Source organism: Falco naumanni, chromosome 3 (assembly GCF_017639655.2).
Source record: "Falco naumanni isolate bFalNau1 chromosome 3, bFalNau1.pat, whole genome shotgun sequence".
Classification (NCBI taxonomy): Eukaryota; Metazoa; Chordata; class Aves; order Falconiformes; family Falconidae; genus Falco; species Falco naumanni.
In genome coordinates this window covers 76,550,821-76,570,749 of record NC_054056.1, presented here as the reverse complement: position 1 = coordinate 76,570,749, position 19,929 = coordinate 76,550,821, and the positions used below count along the sequence as shown (strand labels likewise).

Genomic DNA, 19,929 nt, shown 5'->3' with positions numbered 1-19,929 from the left:
TTGTACCTCTTCTTCCCTCACATTATCAAGAGCATCCCAGAGATACATACTGAGGGCACTCTCAGCAGTGCAGCCATGGGAGCTGCCTCCCTCATCCTCCAGCCTCACCACAGCAGACAAGCACCCTGAAGCAGAGTGACCATAGTGGCAGGATGGAGTTGCCTCCAATGTGCTGTTTGGCCATTTTATGGGGCTCAGCGTGCCCCACACCATGCACATCCTGACCGAGCTCATGCTGTTCACTGTAACTCCTCTGGGATCACACATCCTGCTAACGCCACCAGTTCCTAAGCATCTCTTGTGCTGCTCTGAGGGTGCTGGAAGTAGAGGATGCTCAGCATCTACCAGGGGGTGATGAAAAAACTGACTATCTTTATGTAAAATGCAATTGATATAGAGGCTGAGAGTTCAGATGAAAGAGTCTAAAATAAACGATGGCCTAGGGAAATAACGTATCAAGAAAGTATTAGAATTTTAAAATTCCAAATGTATTTAAAGATTCCAGCTCAGTAGCTCCACTCTTTTCTGATGCTTCGACTGCATGTAGCCTGGTAAATAGCTAGTCAGAAAATTGCAGTTTTTTCCTCATCTGACTCTTTGCAGTCTGTTTCTGCTGCAATGCATGAATTTGCCTTAGCTCCTTTTAATTGTGTTGGCAAGTTAGAAACTGATTGGAATAGTAGATATTTAGAAAACTTGATTTAGGAAATGTTTCCAACAAAAAATATTTTTATCTGTTCCTACGAAGTCTCACCCCAAAAACCTTCTATTTATAAGAGCATTCATTCATGTTTACCAGCTGTTCCCAAGGATCAAAGGGACAAAAAGCCAAGTGGGATGTCACATTGTTTGGCTTCGTACTGTTCTGTTGCTATAGCTCTGTTATAATGTTCTTTTGCAGAATCCAGCTGTGAGAATGACACGTACAGACCACATAGGAGTATGGGTCATTTTCTAGGGACAAGGGACAAATGCTATCATGACTGTATGCAGTTTCTCTTTTCTGTCAGGGAGACATAAACCTTCACACAAAATGTGGATCTTCTGAGGCAGTCTGGGAAGGAAGGGGGCGGTGTGTGTGTGTGCATGTGCATATACGTGTTTGTTCTGTACATGTGTTTACCTGTGTGTGTATTTTCCTTAATCGGCTGTCCTTCTCTCCCGTTTATAAAGCTTGGGGATTAGATTTGGCTTCTCTTCTCCACAGAAGGGAGGTGGCATAGAGCCACATTCCAGTTTGCTCTTCATTCCCCTTTGTACACACACACACACACACTTGATTTTTCCCCCCTTTCAGTTCGGCTTCTCTCATTCTTCAGCATATGCTTCCTAACTTTCACAGCTGTTGTTTTTCTTTCTCTTTTTCAGACATTTTCCCTCTCTTCTTTGATTCCCTTCTCAGCACTACCCAGGACTGTCATTTGTGTATGTCATCCTTCTGTCATTCATATGGACTACAATTGCCTTCCCAAATGCAGCCTTCATAATAAATGGTACTAACTGAATTAGGTTGCCGCCTCCAAGCAAATTAAAACATTTCAAGACAGAGCTCCTTTTCGTCTTCTTTGTCCAACATTTAATTTGCACATCTGTTACTCCTCAAAACGAGTATTCTGCTTATGCTACACTTCCTTCCTCTACCACCCCGAATTCTGCTACCGTTTCAGACTGGCTCAGTAATATAATAATGTAATATGAATTATTTTTAATACAGTGTGCTTCTAAGCTATTTATTACTCAATGCAATGCTTGAAACACCACCTCAATCTGCATTACTGTAAGCATCTCCCAACACAGAAACACTACCTCCTAACCAAACCCCAAGACTTGCTGTGTAAAAATCATCCTGGTCTTAGGGCTGGCCATATTTCAGCTGTAATCTCTCATAATAAACAGCTATGAGGCTGAGTTATTGCCGCAGTTTGCCTGTGACTGTAAATCAGTCTCAACAGATGTTTATTCCTTCATATTCTATTAAGCATCTGAGATTATCCTTGAAATATATTGGAATAATCAGCATTTGAGACATATTAATTTATACCAACAGGATCTGCAGATGATAATATCCTTATAATTACACCACTGAGCATTCTCAGCAAGGACATCATTTTTTCTGTTGTGCTCCTTTAAAATATTTATAGCTGTTGGTTTACCATGTCAGAGTATTTCCTTGCCCTTTAGCCTATCTCAATACACTTTCCTACAGAATAGTAAGTATCTGGCATTTGAGATTCCTTGGTTAATAGAAGAGAATTTATAGCTAGCAGCTGACCTGGGAATATATGTTGTAAACAAAGCAGCAGTTTTTTCCATCTGACTTACAGAATTTTTGGAGCTATGTGGCAGCTTTTAAGACACAACAGTCCAGACTGAAGACAGAAATTAAACACCATTTTACCACAAAAGAAAATGGGCAACCTTCTGCCCCCTTACCTCAAGGCTGTATTCGTAGAGCAACATGATTTGGGATAGTCTTTCTGCTGGGTCTCTACACAGAAATAAATTTTACTCTGGCTGAACAACCTTGAAGGAAATATCTTTACTTGGAAGATTAATGAACACCTTCTGCTGAATTGCTTGTTCACTCAAGCCCCCATCTCCCTGGTGTACAAGCAGGGTATATTAGAAGGCAGTAGCAAACCTAGGAACAGCTGTGACAATGAAGGCTTTCCTCAATCTAACAGCCAAAAAGGTACTTTTATCTGACTTCTTTAAAGGCTTCAGTTTCACTAGAGGTGCATCAGAGGAGTGAGGGTTTAGGTTTGGTGAGACTGATGAAGTGAAAAAAGTGTGAGAAAGATTATTTGTAATCCAGCAAATGGCAATTTGTTTTCACATGAAATCCTGGTTCAGGTCTCATCAAGACTGTACATGCGCATTTATTTGTTTTAGAAACTGGGAATTCTTATGATGCAAATTATTTTGTCAGAAAAGTCCTGACAAGATCAGTTTGACATCCTTATCTGGTTTTTTTCCTCCATGATTTCCATTTAAAAATAAGGTGCTCCATAAGCAGTGGTATATGTTAAGTCTTTATGGGGTTTGGAGGTTTTTTGTGTGTTTTTCATACCTTGAGCTCTGATCAAAGTGAATGATGGCCCTCCCCTGCATGGGTTCCCTAGTGTACAGTAATATAGCTCAACATTTTTCCTCTCCTTCAGTGCTGAACTAATCTGATCTCTTTTCAATCAATCTGCTCATTTTCACTTACTCAGTACTTCTGAAGTTTTCTGTTCTGTATCATGTGTGATTAACATTAACTAACAGATCCAAAATATACTATGTAGGACCTAGAGAGAAAGTAATGCATCATCTCTAAGAAACCTGTAAAAAATAACAAAGCAAAATTGAACCAATGCAGCACATGCTAAATGAATGAAACCCTGGCACCATGATAGATCTCAGCTAGTGATCTGACGATAAAAATTAACATTCCTTGTGTTTTTTAACTAGTCATCAATAAGGTTTTGGTCAAAACTGTAATTATTATCTTTTTCAACGATATGGAAGCAAAAATAAAACTCTCGACAGTGAACTTTACAGATGTAACAAAACCCATGCAATGGTAATTGATAAGGAGGACAAGTTTAGCTCTGCAGAAGAGCGTGAATCACATGCTAGACTGTGCCCACATTATGGATGAGAATGTATGACACATTTACCAGTGGTGTTTGTATTTTAGGAAACAGTGACTTGGAAGCAGATTTGAGCTGAACATGAGCTCAAAATGTGATAGAGTAGCTAAGAAAGTGACAATCCATCTAAAAGGAGGAAACTACTGAACAGAAGAGATGGCGCTACCACATGATGATTTATTAATGGAAGTTCATGTTCAGTTCATCCCTCTGTACATTAACAACAACACTGAAATGATAGGAAAGGTCCAGAAAAGAACGATGAAGAGTATTAGCAACCTGGAAAATCTTCCTAATTCTGAGAGTAAAGAAGTTCAACCTATTTAAGCCTCAGCAGCATTAATATATTGCAAGACATTATGCTAGGGCAATACTTTGTAGAACATTATCTTTGCTGTGCTAGATGTCGACAAGTACCTTTTTACCTTGGGGACAACACAAGGTTGTTTTGTCCTCAAGAAAAAGGGCGTCAGCTGTGGTACATTCACCATGGTTAAAAGTGAACAGAAGAACCACTGCTGTAGAGTAGCTCATGTATTATCTTTTTGTTGCCTGACAGTAACTTACCCTAGAGTGCCGCATCCCCAGTGAATTCAAAAGTAGGTTAAAAAATGATGTGGTCAGGACACAAAAGTACAAACATGGGAAGCTGTCAGATTTTTGTGGTCCCTCTAAACTAACACAATACAGCAGCTGGAAGCTGAAGCTGGAAACATTGAGACTAAAAATTAAAACCTAGTTTCTAGAGATGTTTGATCTATCGGTTACATTCTTGAAGCTGAAATTACAAATGTTTCTAGAAGCTCACACAGAAATTTTATCTTTGATACAGAGGACCCCTTAAAAGCATCTTGGATCTCATTTGTCCAAGCAATCACATTACACAACTAATGACATTTCCTTTTAAAATTCAATGTAAGACCAAAAGTTTGAGGCTGCTTCTGCTTCCTTGATATGTGATCTCTACAGCCAACATACTCCCAGGAGTATAAATGCTAAGAATGTCTGAAGTGAAAATCAGTTTATGGATTATAGTTACGCTGATTTTAAATGATCCTTTATAAAATATGATATCTTTATAAATCATCCCTTAAAAATTATGATTTAATCATAAAGAAATAGAAGATGCAGCCAGCTGCAAATGATATTAGTTAGGAAAGACATGCTGAAGGCTGAGGTCTTATTCTTGCAAGTCAGCATCACAGCATCACATGAATTGATTTGATTAACATTTGGCTGAAATGCAAGCTTGTAAACATCTTGCCATCACTGAAGACACATCTACAGAAAGGTTGCCCTAGATACACGTATGTAACTTATACACAATGACTGAGTTTTTTTGTGAAATGTATATGAAAATACATTTCTTCTGGTCAATAACCTGCTTCCCTGCTGCTTAATAGGACATTTCACTCATTGTTTCCTATTCCTTAACAGCTTTTGCTCTTATTGACACCTTTAGACAGTAAAAGAAGGAAGAGGTCATCCCTTTATTTACTAACAGCCCAAATCATGTCCCAGATCCCTGTTGCACTTGGAGCGCTACAAAAGCCCACAGAAATGACACTTCTTGTCTTTTGCATCCATAGAGGAATTGAGCTTCAGTGGCTGAACAGAGGTAAAATTTGCTTATGATTTTTAATTTCACTGAGGAGCCTTAGGAAAGTATAATCTATACTATTTACTTCAGCTTTTCTTCTTTGAAGGTCAAACCTACATTTTCAGAAACAAGGTATCTTGCATGCAGGATCACTGGGTTTTGCACACACACACATATACACATATACATGGATGCACATTAAAGGACTTGCAGAAAATTTGAGCCAAAATCTGAGAGGAATCAATCCTCTGTCAAAATCTCATTGCAGGAGCTTAGAAAGTAGCACTCCCAGCTTTCCAAGAGCAGGGCCTGATGTACGAGGTTAATCACAAGGATTCATTTTGTTGAGGGATCAAAAACCCAAAGCTGACTCAATATAATACCTAAATCCCTTAATGCAACCAGCAGAGCCACAGTGCTTCTGTCCTCTAAAGCTGATACTTTCTATTAATTCAAGATACCTGTTCATTCACCTTTCTTTCCAGGCCAATTGCTAAAAGAAGGGTTTTGTGGTTGGAAGAAAGGCAAGCTCACAGTTCAGAAAGACAGGAGATAAACTGCTGGCCTCTTTGTAGTCAATAGGGCTTTTATCTCTGGCTTCAGTTCTGGATTTTACCAAATACTTTTGTATATGCAAAGTTACATTTCTGTAACTTTTTCCATACATTTATCTACCAGATCTGTACAGGCAAAGGAAAATCAGAAACACTTCTGAAATTTGTTTTCATATTGAGAGGAAAGGTTTTCCCAGAAAACAACTAACATGAAAAATTGCAGGTGTATGTGTGTCATTCTCTAGTAATTTCTGTAGCATAAATTCAAATCTCCAAACTATTGACTTGTAAGGATGAGACAATTTCATGGACAACTTTTGACTGTACTAAGACAAAATCCTACCTGGAACTCATTAGAATTTATGATACTCAACACCTGAATCAGAATTTTGTTCTTCTTTCTGGCTTTTATAAAAAATCAGCAGAACACGTGGCAATTGATTACGTTTCCTTGTCTCACTATGAAGGCAGGGAAAATAGAATGGAATGACTTCTGATGGAGAGGACTATATGAACATATACTCCTGGGCCAGCTTCTTTTCTCTGTATCACTTCAAATAAATAGTGAAAGCTGACTAATCACATTAACACTTAAGGACATAATTTTGTAACAATGGCTGGGAGATATTTTACCATTCTGTAAAGATGACCTGAACAGAAAATACGCTTTACATTAATCTCCCATTTATCACACTAATAAGCATACAGTAACCGGAGTGTGTAGAAATGATGATGTAGTTTGTGGAAATCTCATAACATAAGCTTTAATTCCTGAAAAGGTTAAAACAAAAAACCCTGATCTGTTAAGAAGTCTGGAGACAGAATAAATATGGTCAGTTCCTTCTGCACCAGGAAAGCTATGAGACCCCCCATATGTTTTGAGATGTTTGCTTTCTGTCAACCTATTCAGCTAGTCTGTGATATTACTGAAGTAATTATATAATAAGCATCAATGTATTTGTAGCAAATGGATAATATCTGGCCAAAACCTGTCAATGTTTATGGAAAAAAATATGAGCTACTTATCTGACACACTGCTATACCCTTACTTCTCAATGGTCTTATGTCTGAAGAATGAGAAGTGATCACATCAGATGAAAGTTTTAATGAAATAGACTCATGGCTATGAAATATTTTACTGAAAATGGCCTTGCTGCTTCAAGTATGGTCACAAATACTCCATTACAAGTTGAGTGTGAGTGTATGTAAAAAGATAAGGACACTATCTACATTTACCTACTCTGATCCCAGTTGGCTGCAAAAAGCAGAAGAATCTTCCTGCCGCAGTGATCGCGATTTTCCAGTACTCCCGGGAACCCATCTGTCAGAGCCCGTTTGATTCCTGGATCATCAGCCTTGAAGTTTTTGAACATATCCAGATTTAACTGGCGGTACTGGAAGTACTGAGCCAGCAGTCTGAAGGCCTCAGTTTGGTGAAACTTTCTGGCTCGGAGAAACCTCAAGATGAAGGCATCATCTGTACGTAAAAACCCGATGTCAGGCCTTGTGATGATCATGTCCCTGACTTGCTGGATGTCCTGATGCAAAATGTCTGGGTTTTCATTCAGTTCCAGGCGGGCTTTCTCTATAGTCTCTGGACTAAGTCCAGCTTGTAAATGGGTCATCTCTGCAAAAACGTGTTTTCCAAATCCTTATCTTCAGATATTTTAGTAGGGGAAGTGCTGATCCCATTCAGTTGAAGGTCTGCTGTGAGTGTCAGCCATTCAGCAGCTTTTTGATATCAAGTTGGTATTTACCAGATGAAAGCGAAGGGCTTTTCTTATTCTTGCAGGAAGAGTAACGGTCAGTTCACATGTAGTATAATCCATCCAAAGAAAAATGTTGTCTATTCCATCACTTACTAGAAGAAAAAGCAAAAATATAAAAGAAACATTAAATATGTATATAAAGCTTACACTAATTCATTTCTGAACTTTACACAGCAATAAAACCGTATTGTGTGCTTCATATGTAAGAGGATACCAGAATGGCGCATTTAAGATAAGGCAATCACTAACATCTTGAATGTATATATTCAAGTTTTCAGAAAGGCAATCTGATTAATTGACAATTAAGACCAAGCTGTATCAAATTACTGACAGACTTTTTTTTTTTATTACACTTTGCAAAGGTGTCTTACAGAGGTGTGGGACTTCCAATATTCAATAGCTTCAAGCCCAGGATGACAAAAGCAAAAATAATAGCAATTTTTTTCCTCTATCCCTAACAAGGTCTACCTTTCAGCTTCCTAAGTATGCAGATTGAGACTTATATTAAGTATAACAACAGTTTGCTTTGGTTTTATCACCCATACTATCAGCTCATAGCTATCCTTGAATTAGCCCCCTAGCTGAATGCAAAACTGATTTTTAAAAAAAAAAACAAACACAAAATCTCCACCAACACATAGGGGTATTTTCTCCTTGGTAAAACCTCACTGAAAATATTTCCCATTGAGACTTAACACGTCTTCATGGGAAACTTTCCATGAATAAAGAGTTTGATGAATCTAATCCGACAAGGTTGGTGTTTTACTTGAAAAGACATGTATTTTATTCCAAACCCCTTTTTTCCATGTCTTGCAGCTTTCCTGAATACCTAGTTCTGAATTTCATTTTCATTCCTGTACTTTACCCAGAATTTGTTTTTACAAGTGTTAGAAGAAAAGCTGTTTAAGCTGTTTTGTATGAGCAAAATGGTACAGTGAACCTCTTACATTTCAGTGACATAATTAGCAAGAGGCTGTCATTGAAGTCTGTGTGGTTACATTTGTGTGAAATAAGATCAAGGTCTGTTCCAATATGATATGTGTGTGAAGAAAGATCAAGATCCATCAAATTTTTCAGCCATCACAAAAACAGACAAGCAACCAACACAACCCCACCATCCCACCCCACCACCCTTAACTGTTCTCTCTCTCTCTCTCTCTAATTTCTGAAAAATAAAAATTGGTTTTAAAAATTAAAAAGGAATCCCTCAGTGAAAGACATACTTCATGTTATTTGAAGAAAGCTATTTGGAAGGTTATGAATTCTCAGTTCAATCAAAGGGGAGAGCAGCAGCCAGAGCACTTCTTCATCCAGGGGCTGCTCAGTTACACTGCAGTACCTGCAAGTCAGTTAGCAAAAGGGATGCCCAAGTCCCCCGATTTGTGAGCTTACATTTCACTGACAAAAACTACATTTTAGATGCCACAGCTGCAAACCTTGGATGAGATCCTGAAAATGGAATACAGAGAGTTTCTGCATGTTCGCTTAAAGGACATCTGTGGCAGGAGAAAAGCTTTTCATTTAACAGCAATGTGCATTAGACTTGTCTGTGGGTACGAAGGAAAGTTTGTTAAGCAGCCTCCTCTGGTATTCACTGTGGATCTGGAGAAGATCTTGAGAAGCTTGAGAAGAGCTATCTACAGGGCAGAGTATCCGGTGATGGATCAGCCTGATAAAACAGTGGAAAAGGCAGAGCTGGGAGGAAAGAAGGACGGCTGCCTTTGACAAGACACTACAGAGTGCAAATGACTCCAGAAAAACAAGCCCTGAAGTTTTGAGGGATAATCTGTGGGTGCAGGTTACTCAATTTGTAAATAAATGAGAGATATATTAAAGGTGGATTGCACATATAAAAATAAAGTAACAGTTATATGCTTTGCTCTTGCCTTTATTAGACCAAATTACGGTAGCCGTGATGGTATCAACTGGATTCCACTGATGTAAAATTTATGTAGGCCATGAGGAAAACAGGCCAATATTTTGTGCTTAAGATCTGAAATCAATGGTGGCATTAGCATTTTCTTGCATAGATCATGTTTTTAGTTACAATTGTCTCCATGAGCTAGTTAGGGAGCTAGTTGTATTTAAGCATGACACTGTTAGTGGGGGAGTGTAGTGTAAGGATTGGTTCCCTCCCTAGTTCTAACAGGTAGTACAGTAAGGAGGCTGTTTGTGCTCAGGGGTGCTCAGCAGAGGGGTGGGAGCAAGGAGCTTATCTAGGGTCTGCATCAGCTCTGTCTTAGGTCCCAGTATGAACTGGAACACCTTTGGAGTTCCTGTGACTTAGAATCACAAAATGATGGAGTCACAGGATGGTTTGGGTTGGAAGGGACCTTTGAAGATCACATGGTCTAATCCCTCTGCATGGGCAGGGACATCTTTCACTGTGTCTGCTTGCTCAAAGCCCCATCCAGCCTAGCCTTGAACACTTCCAGGGATGGGACATCCACAGCTTCTCTGAGCAACCTGTTCCTGTGTCTCACTGTAGAGGAATGGAGCTGGGTTAATTAACATTGATAACATACAGCTGTGAGCTGGCTTCAGGGGCGGTGGGTTGGCTGATGTAGATAAGGTGCAGCTGTGGCTGGTTCTGTTAAGAGGTTGGGCAGCCAAGGAAGAGCGAGCAGCTGAGGAAGAGAGAGGAGAAAGAAGCAGAGAGAAGAGAGAGTGTGCCCTGGGTGAGGAGAGATGAGGAGAAGGCAGCAGAGGGACTGGCACGAAGAGTATGTTGGTATGTGGTGGTAAAAGACCTTGTTGTAGCTGGCTAGTTTGGAGAGTGCTGCGACACCTCACCAACCTCACAGTAAAGAATTTCTTCATCATCTCCAATCTAAACCTATCCTCTTTTAGTTTAAGACCTTGTCCTATTACTACAGACACTTGTAGAACGTTTCTGTCCAACTTTCTTATATGCTCTCTTTAAGTACTAAAATGTTGCCTTAAGGTCTCCCTGGAGCCTTCCCTTCTCCAGGCTGAACAATCCCAGCTCTCTCAGTCTGTCTTCATAGGTGTTCTAGCCCCGAGGTGTTTCAGCCCTCTGACCGTTCTTGTGTCCCTTCTCTGGACCTGTTCCAACAGGTCCAAGGACTTGTGGCAGTTAACTGACACCCCCCCACACCCCCCCCCAACCTTGGGATCATCTTTTTTTATGAGTTTATTGAAGTAAAACTGTCCCTTCCTCTGCTCCTTTTCTGACTCTTGCCTCCAACAAAAGGTATCTGTGGACATAAGGCATATTCTTGAAAGGTCAACTGCAGTCTTCTTCAGAAGAAAGTGGGATTAAACCAAGGAGATAAAGTCTGGCCCTTCAGATTTTCTTACAGGACTCCCAGGCATTTAATGTAAAAAATTTTGTTGCTTGTTTTCACTGAAGTTTCCTACTGGTTTTACCTGATTTAAATGTATTAGCACCCTTCATGCCCAGGATGATCCCAAGGTGAGGGAGATAAGGTCCTCTCCTGCCAGATGTTGTTGCCAAAAAGCAACATACAAATACTCAGTCTAACGAAAGATACATTATTTTTTTTTAATGCATTTCAGAGTTTCCTGATAGTGAGCTGAGAAATAGCTATGGGTTACAGCTTACAGGAGAGGCCCTATAGATTATCCTGATTATCAGCTGGTACAGAATGTACTAAAATACTTCATTGGTGTAATGTTATATACTTCAAATAATCCAAATTTGTATGAACAATGTTGTCAGTATCTGAACCATAGCACAAATCATGGGGTTAGTAATCCACTCTAGCACCATTGACTTCAAGGCGTCTGATTTACATCAGTGGATGATTTGGTTCTCCCACTGCTTACCTTGACAATAAATTTAATGCTCCATAGCTACCCAGTTTAACTGCCATCGTGCTTTCTCAAATGGTACTGATTTATTCTGATTCCCAAGGGTATAACAGAAGCACCTTCTCCATTTTCACCCCCTCCCACACATGGCAATTTCTCCTTCTCTTACGGTGTTGTGTACAGCTCTGATCTATCTACCAATTTTTCAGACGTAAACATCTTTGTTCTGGTTTGGTTTTGTTTGGTTTTTTGTTTTGTTTTTTTTTCCAAATGAAGATGCCTGCCTTTTTTTCCCTTACCTTGAATATTGTTGCTCCATGTTGGCACACTAGACTCTTTGTTGTAGTCTCAACAGCTGTTTTTCTGGGTTGTGATTCTTTGTTCCCTATTTGCTCTCCCAATGTCTTTTCACAGCCATTTACAATAAATCGTCCCTCAAAAGGAACAAAAACCAGCTTTAAACATGGAAAAATAATTAACAGAGGTTTGAAACAAAGCATATTAGTACAGAAAAAAATGGAAATTTCCTCCAAAATTGTGGCATTGCACACCATTTTGGCTTATTCATTTTCAGTCCCAACAAGGGAATGACAAGGGACAGAGAGTGGCTTTAGAATGGGTAAAATACTGAAACTGGGATAGTCTTCCGACAAACAGCTTATATTTTTGCCTGACCCTGAAAATAAAATATATAGTAATACTTACTAATTAACTAAAATGAAAATAAGGTCTTAAGGAATTATATATAGCACTTTCCATCCAAAAATCTTAATGTGCTTTACTGCCCTCTTTTCAATGACAGCTTCTGGATCAGCATTCAACCCCGATTTGCTCTATGTCCCCAGGAAAATCGGCCAAAACCTGCTCTCAGTGATGATGCTTGTCTGGATCATTTTGTTCCTGCCTGCTTGGTTGTCCCTGCAACACCGTTTGTATCTTGAAGCACTGTTCTCATGTCCATTTGGCCCTTCCCCATGCACTTTGGTTCCAGAAAGATTTTGGTCGCCTCTGTCTAGCGCATTTTTATCATTCAGTCCAAAGCTGTGTGTCGTGTAAAATTTCATTACCACAGCTTTCAAATGGGGAAGGTACTAGGGTTTGATCCTTACCTGATATTAATAGGCATCACTGTTACGATTTATCTCATTATATAATTCCTAATTCTCTAGCATTGATACATACGTTAGCTTCTAAAACCATGCCAGAAAAGAAGGAAGTGGGCAGGGAGGGAGGGAAAATGGTATTCTAGAATGATTTCATCTCAGAGTGTGGGTGTCATCTCATTAAATTGCTTCTTAAAAAATATTTTGATGTTAAATGTGGAAAACATCTTGAGGCTATGTTCTGCTTAGCAGGGATTGCTCCGTAAGGGCAGGGAAGGATGAATCCATAGCTGTGCTTATAGGAATAGCTCCTACGGCACTTGGTGGCCTTGTGGTACCTTAGTAGGAATCTGCACTGGAAATGGAGGACTCGGGCATAGAAACGGACATACCCCAGCTCCATGAACTAATTTCAAAAGAGTGATGAGAAAAACGGACTCTCGTCCTTGGCTGTGGGATCCTGGCATCCTACACAGGCAGTGGGGAGAATTACAGCCCCAAATGATTTGCCTGAGATCATGGAGGATACATTTCACAGATCCAGGAACAACCATATGTCTCCTGAGCCACATGCTTACACATTAACATCTGGGCAATCTTTCCCCTCTACGCATAATGCTCTGCATCATAAGACAAATGTGAAGCCACATTGCACACAAGGAAATGGAGAGGTAGGCTGCAATGTTTCCAGTGTCCCCACTGTAATCCTCCTAGACTTCAGTGGCACAGTCAGGGCCCCAAAAATGTAGCATTTATTTGTTTTTGCAAAGAGCAACCCCATTGTAGGGGTTCCCAACAGGTTTATCTCATATCCCAAGTCAAATAGCCTGACTGCTGCTCAGGTTATTATAGAGTCACAGAACGGCTGAGATTGGAAAGGACTTCTGGAGGGCATCTGGTCCAAATCCCCACTCAGGCAAGGCCTCCTAGAGCTGGGTCCCCACAGCTGTGTCCAGACAGCTTTTGAGTATCTCCAAGGAGGGAGACTCCACAGTTTCTCTGGGAAATCTGTGCCAGTGTTCAGTTACTCTTACAGCAAAAAAGTGTTTCCCGATCTTCAGAGGGAACCTCCTGGGTTTCAGTTTGTGCTCATTGCCTCTAGTCTTGTCATTGGGTGCCACAGAAAAGAGCCTGTCCCCATCCTTTTTGCACCGTCCCTTCAGGTATTTTACACATCAAGTGAAATCCTCTTGAGCCCTCACGTCTCCAGGCTGAACAGTGCCAGCTTTCTCAGCCTTTCCTCATAGAACAGATGTTCCAGTCCCTTAATCATATCTGTGATCCTCTGTTAGACTTTCTTTCCTATGTCCATGTCTCTCTTCTACTAAGGAGCACAGAACTGGATACAGTACTGCAGATGTGGCCTTACCAGTCCTGACTATTATGAGCATCTACTTCCCTGTAGCCTTTCCCTAATGGACTAGAATCTCCCAGTGAACCTAAATGAGTTAAATACAAGCTTTTCTCCTTCAAGTTCTGGTGCTCCTATAAACTTTCACTAGGGAATTGTTCCTTCTCTTTGATATGAAAATAGTGAATGCTTGTGACTGTAACAGCTGTATGTGGAATTTGATAGGTTCTCACACTTTCCCAGGATGCAATCTCCTCACTCAGGTAGAAAAACTAACCTTTCTGTCAGTTCAGTAAAAACAATACACCACACATTCCTATTCCCCTCATAACACAATCTTCTTGTGAGCTTAAGTCAGTTACAGGTTACCCTCGGGCCACATCTAGCTGTCCAGTGGTGGCAATTTAGCCATGACACAGCACAAAACACAGCAGCAACTCAACAGACCTTTGCAGCTCTCTGCACAGTACGTAGGGCAGGTACATCTGCAACACTGACCTGCAGCTGTCCTGCTGTTGCTGCAAGCTGACAGGCATGAGGAGAGACTGACAAGGTTGTCTAACAGACGTAAAACAAAAAAATTGCCTCATTATCTTTTGACCTGAAATGTGCAAAACTTACTGCCTACCTGAATATTAAGGAATAGGACCACATGCCAAGGGGGGAACTGTAAATAAAGTAGCTAAACAAAGCACCTGTGAACTTAATAAGATTATTTCAGTTTTGCTCCAAATCATGATTTTGATGTTTTTGGTATTCAACAACCACAGATAAACTGCAAAACCCTATGGAAACATAAGGCCTGACCTGTGGCATGTCAAAGGAGCAGCAGAATATGAGGAACTTCCATGTTAGTCACGAATTACTCCAAGCATCGCCATGCAAAAAGCATCCTGGCCACTATTGGACAGAGGTCACTTCCTCTAATAATAAAGAAACTTTTTGCAGCAGAAAACATCAGCAATATGCAAAACATGGATTGTGACCCCCGAGACTCATAATTCAGCTATATGTAGTAATCTGATAGCACAGGATCATAATATTGGTGTCTGAAAAATCCCTAAATGCACTACAGAAGTTGTGTTACAACATCTGCTCAAAGATATACAGAAGAAGGAACAAAACGTACCATTGAGCTATTTCATCCTATATCTTTAGAAATAACATGAAGTTTATTAAATTTTACTTAAAAATTTAAAGTACCTTTAAAAAATATGAAATACAATGGTGATGTATTATTGCCCTGCAGGTGGCTGACTTCATTCTGTTTTATACGTGATGCCAGAGGAAGGCATCTGTGGCATCCTGTGCGGTGGCAGTGCGGGGAGGAAGGGAAAAAGGGAAAGTCAGGGGCATAAAGGAAGGAAGGAGGAAAGAAAGGTGGGAGGGAAGGAGGGAGGCAAGGAAGGAAGGAATGAAAGGAGGGAGGGATTTCTGCACCTAGGAATTCATGCAATTCTGGTTTTTTTCTCTTATCCTTATTGAAGTTGGAACACAAACACACAGATTTGCACACAGATACTTCTCCCAAAATTATAGAAATAGAGTTTCATATAATTTTATAATAGCTTGTGAGTTTGTTTTCTCAGTGAGGAACATATGAGAGTTAAGGATTTTATTTCTATAAATCCTATTGAAGGGGAAAAAAAACACACACAAAAAAAAATCCCAACTGTGGAAATTCTCAAACTAAGTCCTCAGAGCAGTGTTATATGAAGAGAGAAAGGACTTACAACTCATCTGCCAGCAAATAGATGAACTTCTGTTCATTGAACTTCCCACTCCATAAAAGACTGATGTGGCTTAATATTTATTTTTTTTTGCTAGTAGGACCTAACTGTCATGTCTTGTTTGTGTATGTGCCAGATACCCCAGCAATGGGCTGCTGGAGAAAATAATACTTGCTTGCCCAATAATAGCACAATTGCTTCAGTAACTGCACACTTAAATTAACAAGTGCATTAGTTTGCAGTTCTAGTTTGAAGTAAATATTGTCCATCGTTTTATGAGATTGATAATTCATATTTTAACTGACATGGTCCTCTTTCAGAAGATGAGGAGGCTGCTGTTGTATGTTTCAATAAAACAATGTCTGTGTTCAAAGCACATAGAGTTTAAGTAATTATGACCCAGTGCTATGGGGTGTATTCTGAAGTTCCTCCATTGCTGAACTCAATTACACTACTTACACTACTGCTTAGCAGCACTCAGTGCAATTCACTGTAAGAGTATCTGGTCTCTGCACCAGATTTTAAGTTATAAATGATGATACAATAAAGTAAGAAGGTTTTTGGAAAAGGCTGTAATATCTCTCATTGTTTTGCATATGCTTTATAAGAGTCTAATTTTTAGAAAATATTCAATAGTTTTCAGAGCTGGATGAGTCAACAGAATTCTTAAAATAATTGGCAACATTTTGTAACAGATACATATCAGACCTGATTACATTGACAACACAAGCTGCCCCTGTAAACTTCAAGCTGGGATACAGACTGCAAAACAGGGAAAGCTCTGTAAGTTTATCTGGCTTATCGTTATATGAAAAAAGCAACCCTTACCTTTGCTATGCAGTGCCTGGCATAATACTGTTGCATAATATGTCATTTAGATGTTGGCATTGCATTAACTTTTAATACTGGAGAAAATACATGTTATCATCTGATTAAGCAGAAAGCACATGAAAGCAGCCTTTCCGTAATTTAATTTTTCTTTCCAAATACGATCCAGTCATTGTTTAGCGGTGGGCAGTGAGAAGCCATCTGCTCCGTAACTTCATTATTCCTGGAGTTGTTTAGATTGAGGAATCAGCATTTTGAAAAGGGAAACCTTTCTTTCTCCTATGACCTTGCCCACCCTCCCAGGATTAAATCATTGCAAACAGAATTAATGTCAAGCCAGTAGCACACATGCGGTTTCTCCAGCCAATATTTGTTTTGTGTTTATTTTCTGTATGAAGCCCTCTCTGAACACCCTTACTGCTTCCAGAGCCCACAACTTAATTCTTGATTTCCTGCAGCAAAAGGGATCCACAGGTTAGGCATGATTCACTTCACTTCTTCTCCTCACGCATTATCCATCACTGTTTGTCATTGGGAAAGCCAAACCTTTGACTAACCCAGCACATTCCCTCCTCCCCTTAATCCTTCATCCCCCTTTGGGCTGAATATAACTGGTCAAAACAGGCATCAATTTGCTGAGAAGCAAACAGGTATCTGCTGCTCTTTGGCAAGCTCCTATCTGTTGGCACTTGGTAGGATTCCTTACTTGGTCCTCTAACTCCCAGGTTTAACCCTTTCCCCTTCATCCCTCTCACTTCTAACTCCCAGGTTTAACCCTTCCCCTTTCATCCCTCTCACCTCTCCCCTGGTGTCAAATTTTGATCTGGACTTTCCCTTCCAACCTGTGCTCTTTCCCCTGCTTGCCCAGCGCCTGAGCTGCTGAGCTGAGTTTTCCAGCCCCCATCCCTTCTTTCATGAAAGGCTGAGGCTGGTGATGGGAAAGGAAGACAGGAGGGGAAGAAGGGGGAAGAAAGTGAGGAATGGGGCTCTGTGGGGTGGGGGAGGGGTGGGGGAACAGGGGCAGGGAGAAAAGGAGGCAAGGAAGCAGGGCAGGGAGGAAAATAAACAGAAGGAGAAAACAGGAAGGCAGGAAGCAGAGAAGCAGAGCAAGGAGGACTGGAGGCAGAAGAGGCAGGGTAGATAGGAGGCAGGTAGCGGGAATAGGGGCAGCGAGGAGATGCAGGGGAAGCAGAGGTGGAGGGGGAGGTAAGGGAAGTAGGGCAGGCAGGGCAGGGAGGAGAAGCAGGGCAGGCAGGGGAAGTAGGACAGGCAGAGATCAGGGCAAGGAAGAGAGGCAGGGCAGATAAGGAGCAGGGGAAGGAGGCAGAGAGCAGGGAGGTAGTACAGGCAGGGGAGGCAGCCAGAGAAGGCAGGGAGCAGGATAAGGAGGCAGGAAGGGAGCAGGCCAGGTAAGAGGCAGAGGAGGCAGGGAGTCAGGGCAGGCAGGGGAGGCAAGCAGGGGACATGGAGACAGGGGAGGCAGTGAGCAGGGGAAGGAGGCAGACAGGGCAAGCAGTGCAGGCAGGAGGCAGGGAAACAGGTAGGACAGGCAGGAAAGGCAGGGAGCAGGAGACAGGGCAGTCAGGGAGCAGAGCGAGCAGGAGGCAGCAGGCAGGGACCCATTTGGGCAGGAGTCAGGGATCTCGGGCAGGCAGAAGGAAGGGAGCAGGGCAGGCAGGAGGCCGGGGGGCAGGAGGCCGGGCAGGGAGTGGGCAGGAGGCAGGTCAGGCAGGAGGCGGGCAGGCAGCAGGCAGCGGGCAGGAGGCCGGGCGGGGAGCAGGCAGGGAGCTGGTCTGGGAGCAGGCAGGGAGCGGGCAGGCAGGAGGCTGGAGGCCGGGCAGGGAGTGGGCAGGGAGGAGGCCGGAGGCCGAGCGGGGAGCGGGCAGGGAGCGGGCAGGCAGGAGGCAGGAGGCCGGGTGGGGAGCGGGCAGGCAGGAGGCCGGAGGCCGGGCGGGGAGCGGGCAGGGACCGGGCAGGCAGGAGGCCGGGCGGGGAGCGGGCAGGGAGCGGGCAGGGAGCGGGCAGGCAGGAGGCCGGAGGCCGGGCGGGGAGCGGGCAGGGAGCGGGCAGGGAGCGGGCAGGCAGGAGGCCGGAGGCCGGGCGGGGAGCGGGCAGGGAGCGGGCAGGGACCGGGCAGGCAGGAGGCCGGGCGGGGAGCGGGCAGGGAGCGGGCAGGGAGCGGGCAGGCAGGAGGCCGGAGGCCGGGCGGGGAGCGGGCAGGGAGCGGGCAGGGACCGGGCAGGCCGGCGGCCGGGCGGGGAGCGGGCAGGGAGCGGGCAGGGAGCGGGCAGGAAGGAGGCCGGAGGCCGGGCGGGGAGTGGGCAGGGAGCGGGCAGGCAGGAGGCCGGAGGCCGGGCGGGGAGCGGGCAGGGAGCGGGCAGGGACCGGGCAGGCAGGAGGCCGGAGGCCGGGCAGGCAGCGGGCAGGGAGCGGGCAGGCAGGAGGCCGGAGGCCGGGCGGGGAGCGGCCCCTGCCCGCAGCGCGGCGGGGCTGCGGCCGGAGCTGTCCGCCCGGCGGTGCTGAAAAGCCGCAGCCCGGGCCCGGCGGGGCGGGGGAGGGACGGAGCGCGGAGAGCCGCCCTGCCGCAAACCGAGAAAAGACAAACCCAATTACCTGCGCAGCGCCGGCAGCCTGCCGTGGGGCGGCGGGGGGCTGCGTGGGACGATTCCCCCCCCCCCCCCGTAGGTGTCCTTGCAGTTGCGCTGGGTGGGTGAGAAAGATCTCCCGGCTCCCAGGTTCAGGCTCAGATCTCTCTAGAAAACTGTGAATGAGCGAGCGCCAGCTCCACGGGGCTACGATTTTTTTTTTGGTAGGAGGCGTGTGCACCAAAGCCTGGGTCCTTCCACTCGGCGGCTGCCGTCCCCCTGGGTCCTAAGCCCTCCTGCCGCCCGCCCGGCTGCCTCCCGGCGATCCCGGCGCTGCCAGCCTGCGGGCTGGGCGCACCGCCGCTGCCACCGCCACCGCCGCCGAGGGAGCGGTGACAAAGGAGCCGCGGGCTGCTGTCAGCCGGGAAAGCGGCAGCGCAGCCGGTCACTGCGAGCTCAGCCTTCACCTGCTGGCATGGTTTGTCTCGCATCGCCCCTTTCCTTGCGAAAGCCGGGGAGAGCAAAGCCTTCCGCGGCGTTCAGGGCAGCCGCAGAAAGGGTCAGTTTAATGGGCCATGTATTATAGATGGGCTGCCTTAACGAATATGGCAGCCTGGGTTTGTAAGAGAAGTTTGGGTCAGACTACAGGTGAATCTAGCTTAGGGTGCTGTCACCACCAGCAGCCACAGCCAATGTCTAATGAAGAATGTAAGGACAGGACAAGCTTCACCCCTGCACTCTCCCAGACCCTCTCCCAAGCGTTTTAGGTTCAGGGATTTCCCCAGTAATGTGGTGCCTGTGTTTTTAGGATTAGTTTGTCCTCCTTGAACTTTTACAGTATCTCCTAGAATGCCTATACATTTCTAGAACATCCTTTCCTAATTTCCTTTGACAAGTAGCTCCACAGGCCACCTGCCTACTTCACGAAGTACCACCTCTCTTTTGTTACAGATATCTGTAAGCTCCAAAACTATCGCCA

At 43.6% G+C, this 19,929-nt stretch overlaps 1 protein-coding gene across 2 annotated transcripts in view; it reads right to left on the bottom strand.

Moving 5' to 3' along the window:
- The window catches only part of CLVS1 (clavesin 1), a 106,037-nt gene extending 86,617 nt beyond the window's left edge, over nucleotides 1–19,420 (bottom strand). Inside the window, exons 1-3 of one of the 2 annotated variants that reach the window (XM_040588696.1) lie at nucleotides 18,979–19,420; nucleotides 11,653–11,787; nucleotides 7,026–7,650 (exon numbers count right to left, since the gene is read on the bottom strand). In XM_040588696.1, coding sequence (XP_040444630.1) covers nucleotides 7,026–7,414 — 389 coding nt within the window. In that variant the 5' untranslated portion in view covers nucleotides 7,415–7,650; nucleotides 11,653–11,787; nucleotides 18,979–19,420. The remainder of the gene's footprint in view (nucleotides 1–7,025; nucleotides 7,651–11,652; nucleotides 11,788–18,978) is intronic. The other variant, XM_040588695.1, reaches the window with a different exon arrangement.
- Between the last annotated feature and the right edge of the window lie 509 nt (nucleotides 19,421–19,929).